The sequence below is a fragment of the Peromyscus leucopus genome, chromosome 2 (assembly GCF_004664715.2).
Source record: "Peromyscus leucopus breed LL Stock chromosome 2, UCI_PerLeu_2.1, whole genome shotgun sequence".
Classification (NCBI taxonomy): Eukaryota; Metazoa; Chordata; class Mammalia; order Rodentia; family Cricetidae; genus Peromyscus; species Peromyscus leucopus.
Genome location: NC_051064.1, coordinates 147,220,885 through 147,233,210, shown reverse-complemented (window position 1 = coordinate 147,233,210; position 12,326 = coordinate 147,220,885). Strand labels below are relative to the sequence as shown.

Sequence of the window (12,326 nt, the reverse complement as noted above, 5' to 3'; positions counted from 1 at the left end):
TTGCTTTATGGTCTCTTCTGAAATTTTTATCTTCTGATGTTGTTCTGTCATCCAGAGCAGTGTGTTTTTTTAACAACAGGCATTGTTAAGTCTTTTAATTGCTCTGTGGAGGGGTTTTCCCAATGCTGACAGGGAGTGATTGAACCAAATTAGACACTGGGGCCTGGGAGAGGCCTCCTGAGGTGTTTCCTGATGACAAAGGGTTACCTTGGCTGTCTCATGTTGATCTGCATTCAGTAGTCCAATGCTGGCCTTTGTCACACCTTCTGCATATTCCAGAAGGCTTAGGCCTTCTGTTTGGATTACCTCTAGAAAAAACATTGTTTCTAGGAATGCCTTGCTTACATTGCCTTTTCAGATGACCTTGCTTACCACAATTAAAACATCTGACCTTTTGATTTTTCTTAAAATTTTTAGAAATCACTTCTCCTATCAAAGAATCATCAGAAGTGTGATAGCCAATATCAGCTGTATTTTGGATCCATTCATCTATGGGTGCTGATCTTGCCTTTAAAGACCTAATCCCCCTTTTGTATTTTGAATTAGCATTTTCAGAAGCCAAAGATTCAATTAATGCTTGTCTGACTTCTGGATCTGATATCATTCTATTTATAGCTAAAGTCAATCTTTAGGAAAAAATCAATGAGGTCTTCTTTTGGGCCTTGTGTAATTTTAGTAAATGACTCAGACCTCTTTCCTGATTTTCAACCCTGCCCCAAGCATTCAAAGCTGCTGTATGGCATAGAATCAAGATGTGATCATCAAATATGGATTGTCTTTGCAAATCAGCATACTGGCCCTCACAGAGAAGCTGGTCTTGGGAAATCTCATTACCTCTAGCCCTCCTTCATTGTTTTTTGACTCTTAACTTCCTCTCTCCACCATGTTTTCCCTTGTAACTGAGGACCAGCTTCCAATGTTGCTGTAAACTAAATTTTTCCAGTTTTGTGGAATAATCCTGTTTTGAGTTGCCTGTGAATTTAACATCTTCACAAAAGCTGAATGCATACCATATGAACTATTGCTTCCTTAAATCTCTTCAAATCTAACTTTTTCAACAGGATTTCAGTTAGCTTCTGCATTGCCTTTGGGGTGCCTATCATCTGGTGGTTGTTCTTGTAACTGAATAAATTAAAGTTGGTTTCTAATAACTTTGGCCCGTTCCTCTTCAGTTTCATAATGCAGTGATACTGTAGGTTCTGTTCTAAACTCCTTTGTCTGTGTCTGAGTATTTTTCTTATTTTCATTAGTAGGTCTTTCAAAAGCTTGTATCTTATCAATAATAAGGCCTTCTAAGGCTCATTTTTTCAGTCATATTTTTCTTATTTTCATTAGTATTTCCAAGGCTTGTATCTTATCAAATTTTTCTTATTTTCATTGGTGAGTCTTTCTAATGCTTGTATATTATCAATAGTAAGTCTTTCTAAGTCTTATATCTTATCAGTCAAATTATCATATTTGGGACAGTTACCAAACCACTCATTTAAGGATAAAATACTAATTACCAAACGTGACAGTAATTACAATTGACATTATGTCAATCCCAGGTAAGTCATTTCCATCATTTAAATTTTCCATTTTCGAACCATCTGTAATGGCACTCTACTGAGGCCTAGCCCCTTGCATTGTGATGCTCCCATTCTTAATGTGGGAAAGGTTTTTCTTTTTAATATTATTTAACTCTCTCTTAAAGGACTTCCTAGGTATTTCACCAAATCTGCTGACTTCTCAGTTTGTCTGTGGTGTTAGCAGTGAACTTAAGCCCCTCCCGCAATTTCCAAGCATGAACCTGCTTTCTGGAGAGCCTGGCAGGTGGCATCCGACTGCTCTCCGTGTTCTCTCGGGGAGGCCCATGCAGGAACTGCAGTAGAGCCAGCCGCCGTCGTGACTTCTCTGTCCATGTGGTCGTGCTCCCATATTGGGCGCCAAATGTTTTATCTTTGGCAGAGTGGCTGCTCCTCAATCTACTGCTGTTTCAGCCAGCAATTGTGATTTTTGCAGTTAGTTATCAGCCTGCTTCTTTGGCAGTGGCCTGGCCCCTCAGACTGCAGCCTAGTGTGAATTCTGTCCCCGCAGGCCTGCTGCAGCCGCTAAAGGTGGCTTTTAACGAAATTTCTGTTGTTCTATTTAAATAAGCCTCGAGATTCAAAGTCTGGGATGAAAACCTGTTAGCTCTTAGAGGCTGAGAAGCAACTAACTAACCTCTTCTTGCTGGCATCTCCACAAGAGAGCATCCTTCTGCTCTGACAAACAAACAAACAAACAAACAAACAAACCCCTTATCACTCCAAATCCCTTCCCCTACTTCCAGTGCGTCTCTCTCCTCCAGACGCCCTCTGATGCTCTAGGATTACTTTCTGTCAACTAGTTGCTAACTTAGCCTCTTGACCCAAAGTTAATTTTATTTAATTAACAGAAATGCAAATTCAGGATTCACAGTATGATTGAATATCTCCTAACATTCAATTACTGTATGGATTTGAGTGCAGCAATGAACTATGGTTAATTTATCTTCTCCTGAATTTCTTTCTGTTATTGTTGGTTTTAATTCATTTATATTATTTTATTTCAATTTTTTGAGACAAAGTTTCACTGTGTAGCCTTGGCTGGCCTGCAGCTCACTATGTAGAGCAGACTGGCCTTGAACTCAGAGATCTGCTTGCCTCTGCCTACCAAGTGCTGGTTGAGATAGATTCTCGCTGTGTAGTCTAGGCTAGTCTTGAGCCAATGTCACCTGAGCGTGTAGTTCTAAGTATACTTTTCACTGCATGTAGATTTTGTCTGTACTTAGCCTTAATATCATTTTTGTATTTATTTTTTTAATAATAATGGTATAGCACTTATTTTACTAACATTTACATTGTGCTTTGCATTGTCGGCCTGGACACGGATACTATGACGTGTGTGTCAGTTTTGTGCCCTGAAGATTTTATGTGGGACCTGGGGATCCCAGAACTGTGGTAGTGCACACTGAAGGACAGCTGTACCGGCTTGCTCAGTCCCATCCTGGCCTGGGAAGACTGCAGAGATGGCTTCATTAGCCCTGTTTCCCCACCTCCTCATGTCTGCAGCTGCATCCCCTTCCCTCCTATCCGTCCGTGCTGTGTAGAGCCCTGTCTGTCCTCTGTGCAGGGCCACTGCTCAGGAGAGCCACTCCTCAGGGAGCAGTGACCCCTTTCCTCTCCTGAGCTGAGGACCTGGCGCAGGTGCTGCCCTCTGCCTTCACCTCTTTCCCGTCTTCCTTGACTTTATAAACAAACCAGCGAGAGCCGGCCTGCGCCCCATGCCTGCTTCCCTGTGCCATTTATCTGCTCTTTTTTATAGCAGGAATTCATACTTCCTGTCTCCACACCCCACCCACCTTCTTAAACCCACTCTGATCAACCTCTGTTATTCCCCTCTTCCATCAGAATAGCTCTCATGGGGACTGGGTGCATAGAGCTCAGTTGGTAGAGTGTTTGCCTACCATACCCAAAGCTGTGGGCTCAATCCCTACGTGGCACAAAGCAGGTGTGTTGTTGTGGGCGTGTAGTCCCAGCAGCCTGGAAGGAGAGGCAGAGAGATCACAAATGCATGGTCTTCCTTGCCTTCACAGTGAGTTTAGGGTCAGCCTTGGCTGCCTTAGACTGGCTCAGAATAAACCCAGTGGTTGCTTCCACTAGCTACTTTTGATTTTGGAAGTGTTGTGATCACATGTGATTGACAACTCCTCCCCCAGTTTGTAGGGTAACGGTGTGTCCTGCTTTAGTCTCCGCTGTCTCCCACTGTGACAGCACACACAGACTTGTGTATTCACACCCACAGAGATGTCTGTCGTAACATACAGTCTCATGTATGTGCTGAGGTATCTCAAATACTGTTTTTTTGTGTTGTGCTGTGGTTGTGGACAGAGCCTTGCTCAGTAGTCCTGGCTGGTCTGAAACTCTCTGTATGTACCAAGTTAACTTGAGGCAGTCCTCCTGCCTCAGTCCCCTTAGTTCTTGGATCACAGGAATGGGCTTTTAGGCTTCAGAGAGGAGCTGCAACTTCCGTGAAGAAGTTCAGCCAGTCTAAGATGGTCCTCAGAAGCAAAGGATGCCTTTGTGTCTACAGTGTTTCCAAGGGAAATACTGACCACTTTGTACTTCCTTGACATTTTTAGTTACTAAATCCAAAATAGAAAGTTGCAAGTTTCCTTTTTCACAGAAGCAGATACTTGCTTTTCAGTTTTCAGATAGCAGAGATGTTACTCTAAAGTTTTAGCTTCTACTTCTTTCTCTTAGGTTTATTCTGAGTGGTTTTATTTACTGTTGATTGCCATTTTCTGGAGGTCTCTGACAAAAAGATCCTACAGGAGCAAGGCTGGATACATGTTGCTAAAATCAACAAAGTTTCACACATTAGTACCTGTGGAAAAAGGGAAGAATCCACAGGAATGAGCAGTGATCACAGTCGTTTGGTCAATAATGAATTGTTCGGTAGACACATATCTACAAAAACCATAAAACAACTATTTTGTACAAATCAAAAAAGGAACAAACAACAAAGCAGTCAGCATCAAAATTGAGTGTCACATAGAACACTGTCTAAAAAGAAAAAATTAGTAAGTCCCTGTAATCTAACAAGTAAGCAAGCAACAAAATGTGTTTAAATAGCACAATGTCACTGTGCATAAAAATAAACGTTGAAGTCGATCAGCTGGTAAACCAAAACAACAAGACTGGAGGCAAAGCACAAGTGGTCAAAAACATAGCACACACTAAGAGATAGGCCAAGTAACCAAATCCAGAGCAGTTAGTGATATCATCTCAGTCGTTGATATCATGGAAGTCAGAACTTCTTAACTAGTTCCTTTCAAACGAGCAATGCACGTAGTGATACTTGCTTATCAGTTTTCAGATAGCAAGATCGTTACTTCTAACAGTTTTTAGCTTTCTCAGAGCTTCCATTTTTCTCTTAGGTTTATTCTGAGTGGTTTTATTTACTGTTGATTGCCATTTTCTGGAGGCTCCTCCTCCGTACTTCTCAAGTTTAATTAGTACCTGCTAAGGAGGCTGGCTTTGGCAATGGACGGTGTTGTAAAACTCTTTTTAAAAAAAGATTTACCTTTATTTTTGTGTGTGTTTGTGTTTGTGCACTTGAGTGCAGGTGCCCCCTGTGGAGGCAAAGAGGGCAACGGATCCCCTGGAGCAGGAGTTCCATCCAGGCAGTTGTGAATCACCAGTGTTGGTTCTGGGAAGTGAATTCTTGTCCTCTGTAAGAGCAGCAAGTAGTCTCAACCAGAGACAAATCTCCAGCCTTAAAACTTAGTTTTGAGCGAGTATGGACATTTGGTGACATGTGCTTGTAATCTCAAAACATGGGAAGTGGAGACAGTTGATCAGAAGTTCATGGTCAGCTTTAGTTAAAATAATGAGTTTGTGGTCAGCCTAGACTCCACGAGATCTGTCTCAAAACACCCAAACAAACTACTATTATTGAGTATGTTCACCTCTTTAGTGAAGCCGTAACAAGTACAGCACATGCAGTGCCAGCATCCAAAACTGTAAAGCAGTGGCCACATGTATGGTGATGAGGTGCACTGTTAGCGTGCAGTGAGGAAATGTAGTTGAGAGTCCCGGTTCCTGTAAAGCCAAATGCAAAAGTCACTGATCACAGCAGCACAGAAAGACAACTGTGTTTGAAATTAGCACACGCAAGTCACTAAGAGATGAGCCAAATAAAACATAGAGCATTTTTGTGAGTGGGGATAGTTCATATCAGCGTTTATATGTTTTCAGTAATATCTTTAAATTAAAAAAAAAAAAGATTTTTATTTCAGACTGGAGTGATAGCTCAGTGGTTAAGATCACTAGCTATTTTCCAGCACCCACATAGTGGCTTAAAACTGTCTGTAACAGGCTGGAGAGATGGCTCAGCAGTTAAGAGCACTGAATGCTCTTCCAGAGGATCCAGGTTTGATGCCCAGCACCCACATGGCAGCTCACAACTCTCTGTAACTCCAGTTCCTTGGCAAAACACCAATGCACGTAAAAAAAATAAAAAAAATTAAAATATTAAAGGAAAGAAAACCATCTGTAACTACAGTTTTAGCACATCTGCCTCTTCAAGCCCTCAAGGGCTCTCATTGGCCAAGTGGTACACCGACATACATGTAGGCAAAACACCCATACACACAAAACAGCAAAATATAATACAATTTATTTTTATTTTTAATTATGTATGTTTGTCTGTGTGCTTTTGGACAAGTGTGCATTGGTGGAGGAGGCCAGATGAGGGGGATCCCCTGGGACTGGAGTCATCCATCGTGGGTGCAGGGAACAGAATTCAAGCCCCTTCTAAGAGCAGTGCACACTGTTAACTGCGAGCAATTTCTGTAACCCCTTGACTAATATCAAAGATGAGTGCATCAGAACTTGGCATTCTTTCATTTCAAGATGCAGTTTTTATCTCAACTTTCACAGAAAATTATACCTTGAGCTGGGACTGGCCTAGGAGCGGAGTGCTTGCCTAGAATGTGGAAGGCCCTGTGTTCAAGCCCTGTCTCTGCAAGGAAAACAAACAAAGCGAAGAGAAATTGGTAGTGGGGAGGTTGCTCAGTGGATAGAGCACTTGCTGTGTAAGCTGGAGGACCAGCGTTCAGATCTCCAGGATCAGATAAAGCCTGGGTGGTCGTGCTGGCTCACCTGCAACTTGGGAGGAGGAGACGCGGTGTTGGAGCTGAAATGCGGGTCCTCATATTTGGTGAAGCAAGAACTTTGTCAATTGTGCTGTCTCCCCAGCCCAGTGGTTTCCAGCCTGTGAGTTGTAACCCTTTGAGAGCTGAATGCCTCTTTCACAGGGGTTACATATCAGATATTCTACACATCAGATACTTACATTACGATTCATAACAGCAGCAAAATTACAGTTATGAAGTAGCCACGAAAATGGTTTTATGCTTGGGATCCCCACAACATGAGGAACTATATTAAAGGATCACAGCATTAGGAAGTTTGAGAACCGCTGCTCTAGCCTCTTCCCAGTCTCTTCTTCAAATGATTTAATACAGTTAAGTAAACATAATTATCATGTGACATGCTCAGGGGTTAGGGTGAGGTGATTGGTTGGCTTGTGTGCTGCGGTGAGGTGATTGGTTGGCTTGTCTGCAGCAGTGAAGTGATTGGTTGGCTTGTCTGCAGAGGTGAGGTGATTGGTTGGCTTGTGTGCAGCGGTGAGGTGATTGGTTGGCTTGTCTGCAGCAGTGAAGTGATTGGTTGGCTTGTGTGCTGGGGTGAGGTGATTGGTTGGCTTGTGTGCAGCAGTGAAGTGATTGGTTGGCTTGTCTGCAGCGGTGAGGTGATTGGTTGGCTTGTCTGCAGAGGTGAGGTGATTGGTTGGCTTGTCTGCAGCACAGGCAGCAGGAGCAGCTGCTCTACTTCGGAGAGAGTTTCCTTGGTCTAATAATGATCAAAGGAGCAGGCACCTGAAGTGTCAGAGTGACACACATGTTCTAGGTTCCAGTGAGTCTGTCCTTGTTACCATCTGCTGTAGTTGAAGCTTTTATCCTCCTTATTCCTGGTAGGAGTGTGTCCAGGGCCTGGCTTGTTTCTGTGATGCCTGCTCACACCCAGCACTTGTCACGCCTGTGGAACTGAACATCACCGGGGGTGGTGGTGGTGAGGGGTGGTGCAGGAGTGTGGTGGTGGGGTGTATTGTGAACTTACCAGCCAGTTGTGAGTTAATGACGGAAACAGGAAAGATTACTGTGATCCACTCTGTGTATTCTCAGTCACTTGGTAACTGGAATACTCGGAGAAGGATGGCAAACTATATATTTTTTTGATTACATGAAAAACAAAACCAGCCTAAACATTTTGTTTGCTCTTGGAAGCATATAATAAAATTTGTGTCTTATTGTACCTTTTGTTTCTTTGTCCAGTCGGATGAAATTGATATTTTAATTTTTTAGATTTACTTTTATTTTGTGTATGAGTGTCTAGTCTGCATATATGTATGTACACCACATGTGTGCTTGGATCCCACAGAGGCTAGAAGGGGGCATAAGGTTCCCTGGAACTGGAGTTATAAATAAATGGTTGTGAGCCGCCATGTGGATGCGGGGAATCGAACCTTTGTCCTCTGCAAGAACAAAGTGCCATTAACTGCTGAGCCATGTCTCTAGCCATGTCTATCCAAATCTTACCTATATACACTTATTACATGATACCATTTGTGAAAATACCGGGGTTTGATGTATTGGGTAGTGGGCATATTTGAAATTTCAGTATCGGTCAAGGAGATAGAGTACCCTTGGTAAGGCAATCAAAGTACAGTTTTTTAAACTAAAATAGTAAATAGCTTCTAAGAATACCAGTTCAGGGCTGTGGACACGGCTCAGTGAGAAAAGCCCTTGCTGCCCAAGCTTGAAGACCAGATTTGGGGTCCCCAGAACCCACAAAAAGGCAGGTGCAGTAGTGTGTGCTTTTATTCCCAGTGCTTCTGTGGTGAGGTGGAAGGCAGGGAGAAGAGAATGTCGTGAGGGGTGCAGTAAGGAAACTACCTACAAGACCACGCAGTTAGGAGAAGGCTCTTATTGCGGGTAAGAGAGAGGAAATGTCCCGGGCTTCTAGAGGAGTCCCGGGCAGGGCGAAGAAAGCAGACTGCACACGGCAGGGAGTGGGGGATGGGAGATCGCAAGAGACCCAGAGCAGCCAGAGCAGCCAGAGAGTGTGGGGCGGACAGACCGGACAGACCGGACAGAACACACAGAGCTGGCTGAGTAGCTGGGGGCAGGGGCTCCTTTTTGGGATAGAAAACCCGCTTCACAAGTTCCTGAGGAATGCTGGCTTTTATCTAACCGCCAGAAATCCTGTAGTGTAGGCTTGAGCTCATTCCTAAACATACAGGGGTGGGGGGTAGGGGATAGAGGAGTTGGGTGGCTGAGACCTAACAGATACCCTGGAGGAACGAAGGGCAGCTGGCATCCTCTATGCAGTGGGGAACAGCAGAGACCCAGGTTATATATACTAGGAGATGGTGAGGACTACCACTTGGGATTGTCCGCTGACTTCTCAAAGTCAGGCTCATGTGCGAGTGCCCACATATAAAACAAAAACCAAACCCGGAATACTAGCTCTGTCTTGTTACTTTTCTCAGCATGTTCTTTTCTGGGACTGTTGGGCTGCTCAGCTCGGGAGTGGTTGTTGATGTGAGTACCTGGATGTCACTGCTCTTGCAGGCAGTCATGTTTTGCTTTCAGTTACAGAATGTCCTTTATTTTTCTCCCTTTTGCAGATTCGACGGAGGCGCCTGGCACGACTTGCTGGTGGACAGACCTCCCAACCAACCACCCCGCTTACGTCTCCCCAGAGGGAGAACCCTCCGGGACCTCCGATACCTGCATCAGCCCCAGGCCCCTCCCAGAGTCTTGGTCTCAATGTCCACAACATGACCCCAGCTACCTCCCCGATAGGTGCAGCAGGTGAGCCTCAGCCTCCGACCTGGAGCAGTGTACTTCGATGTCATTATCTTGATGTCACCACACAAATTAAAGCAGGCCTAAAGGTCACTGCAGCATGGTTCATTGTTTCTGTTCTTTTTGATAGTGACCAGGGAAGACTTTTGCAAACCCGCGCCCCCTCCTCCAGCAGGCTCAGGTCTAATCTTTGGGAGCTGGCCAGACTGAATTTGATTTTGAGAATTTGGTTGATGCTTCTCCCCCTCACCCATTCTTTCTCTCTAAAAGCATATGCTCTACCACAGAGTACTCTCCCATCTCTTAAAGTACTCGAGGGGCTGGCGCGAGAGCTTAGGGGTAAAGTGCTTCCCGCACAAGTGTGAGGATCCACATTCTGGTCCTCTGCACCCGTAACCCTAACACTGAGTAGGTAGACACAGGGACTTTTAGGACTCACAGCCAGCCAGTCTAGCCAATAGGTGAAAACACGCGTGCAGAACGGAACCTATATACGCCTTGTCATCACTTCCATCTGGCTGCCTGTGATGTGCCCAGTTCTCGTTAGGACACTGCTCTCCCCCATCAGTGCCTGCACCTCTGGTACCGTTTCCTCTCTCTGTGCTAAGCCTCGCTTCCTGCAGCTCCCTTCCCCTCCAGTCTTGGGAGTTTTTTATTTATTTTTTAACCCCAGGAGAACTTTTGTTAGCTGTGCCAGGACATTGCAAGTGTGTGGCAGAGTGCTGGTGCTTCGCCCTCAGTGACAGCAGCGAAATAGAACTCCCTTCATCCATTTCCCTGCGGCTTCCACCCGTCTCTTTGCAGCAAGCCTCCTGGAATACGTTCCTAGTCTTCTGTCTTGGCTTTGCACCCTGTGCTGACCTGGATGAGCGTGGGGTGGGAGCTCTGCTGAGGCTGTCTCTCTGTCAGCCTCACTTGGTGGCTTTCCCCTTTCCCCTTTGAAACACCTTCTAGTTTCCAGAACACTGTCCTGTCCTGGTTTCCACCCTCTCTGTTCTTTTTAGTTCCTTGCAGGATTCCTTTTCACTCCCCTGATGTCCGCAGGGCAGGATGCCAGGGTTCACTGTTTAAAGGCTTGGTCTCTTTATCTATGTTTATTCTCTTATTGATTTCAATAAGTTTCCTGACTTTAATTATTCCTTCCCATTTGATCCTCCTTAGCTTACATTTCCAGCTCAGACCTGCAGCTTGAGCTTTAGACTCTTGTGACCCATTTGACTTCTACTTTCATGTCTAGTCAGCATCTCATACTTAGAATATTAAAAGTAATGTGTGTGTGTCTGTGTGTGTGTCTGTGTCTGTGCGGTATATGAACACATGCCTGTTCCTGTGTGTGGAGGCCAGAAATGGATGTCAGGTGTCCCACCTTATTTTATGAGGCAGTCTCTTACTGAACCCAGAGCATGCCAATTTGGCCAGACTGCCCGAGCAAGCCCCTGAGGTCCTCCTGGCTCGAGGTCCTCCTGGCTCCGGCTCCTCAGCACTGGGATTGCAGCTGTGCACTGCTGCACCCAACTTAAGTGGGTGCTGGAGACCTGAACCCAGCTTCTCATGTGGGCATGGCAAGCACTTTTCTTAGTGAGCCGTGCCCAGCCCTTTAACATCAAGTTTAGGGGGTGGTGGGATGGCTTGGCAGGTAAATGTGCTGGCTCAGCAGACGTGATGACCATGTAAAGCTGGAAGGAAAGGACTGACTCCACAGGGTGACCCTTGACCTCCCTGCACATGCTGTGGTGTGTAGGAGTCCCTCTCCCCACACTAATACTACAGTCAAGGTTTGATATTTCCTCCTATCTTACCCCAGGCCTATACTTGCTTCACTTCAGTCCAAACTCATGGAAAACCAAGATCAGGGCTGGCAAGACAGTCCAGCAAGGAAAGCTGCTTGCTGTCAAGCCTGCAAGCCTGAACTTAGTTCTCTGGACCTACACGGTGGCAGGAGAGAGCCAACCTTGGCAAGTTCCCTTTGACCTAACACACACACACACACACACACACACACACACACACACACACACACACACACTAGCAGCCTCTTCCACTCATAAATAAATAAAGATGATTTTTAGACAGAAGAAATAAAACCCAGACCAAGCGGACAAACTGTTTTTAGTGTCCGTTTCTCAGGGAGACTGTCTTTGGCCGCTGTCTGAAATTGCAGCCGCATTCTAATGCAGGCATGATTCCTGTCCACTTTACTGCTTCCATGCTGCTTGCGTATCTTGTTTTCATTTTGAGACATAGTCTTGCTGTGTAGCTCAAGGCTGGCCTCAATCTTGGGCTCCACCTGCTTTTACCTCCTCAGTGCTGGCTTTCCATGCACACGGGGCCACGTCTGGCTGCCTCCCCTGATGGCGTGGGAGCTCTCTGGGTCAGGACCTTTTGCCCATTTTACTCATTGCTATATCCCCAGTGCTATCCCCAGAGCCTGGTAAGGATTTAAGATGGGGTGAGTTCGTGAATGAATTACAGAGAAAATGGTCAGAACAACATGGGCTTGTGGAGCTTAAAGAAATTTCCAGAAATTACGACAGTTGTCATTTTAAAAATGAAGAGTGTGGTGGGGAAGGGGCTGGGAGAAGAGGAGGGAGGGAGAAACCGAAGTTGGTATGTAAAATAAATGAAAAAAAAAGATATTTAAATAAAATAAAAAAATTTAAAAATGAAGAATTGTCAGGTATGATGGCACATACCTTTAATCCCAGCACTTGGATTGCAGGGGCGGGTAGATCACTAACAATTCAAGGCCAGCCTGATCTACATAGTGAGTTCCAGGCCAACCAGAGCTACATAGTGAATCCTTATCTCAAATAAATAAGTTGAAAATAAAAAAGAAAAGCTGCCTGGTGGCTTATGCCTTTAATCCCAGCACTTGGGAGGCAGAGGCAGG

General features: G+C 45.0%; 1 protein-coding gene across 1 annotated transcript in view; it reads left to right on the top strand.

The window, feature by feature from the left end:
* Ube4b (ubiquitination factor E4B) overlaps window positions 1-12,326 on the top strand; it is a 120,867-nt gene that overhangs the window by 31,976 nt on the left and 76,565 nt on the right. Inside the window, 1 exon segment of the mRNA XM_028893635.2 lies at window positions 9,256-9,442. Within this exon segment, the coding sequence (XP_028749468.1) occupies window positions 9,256-9,442 (187 nt within the window).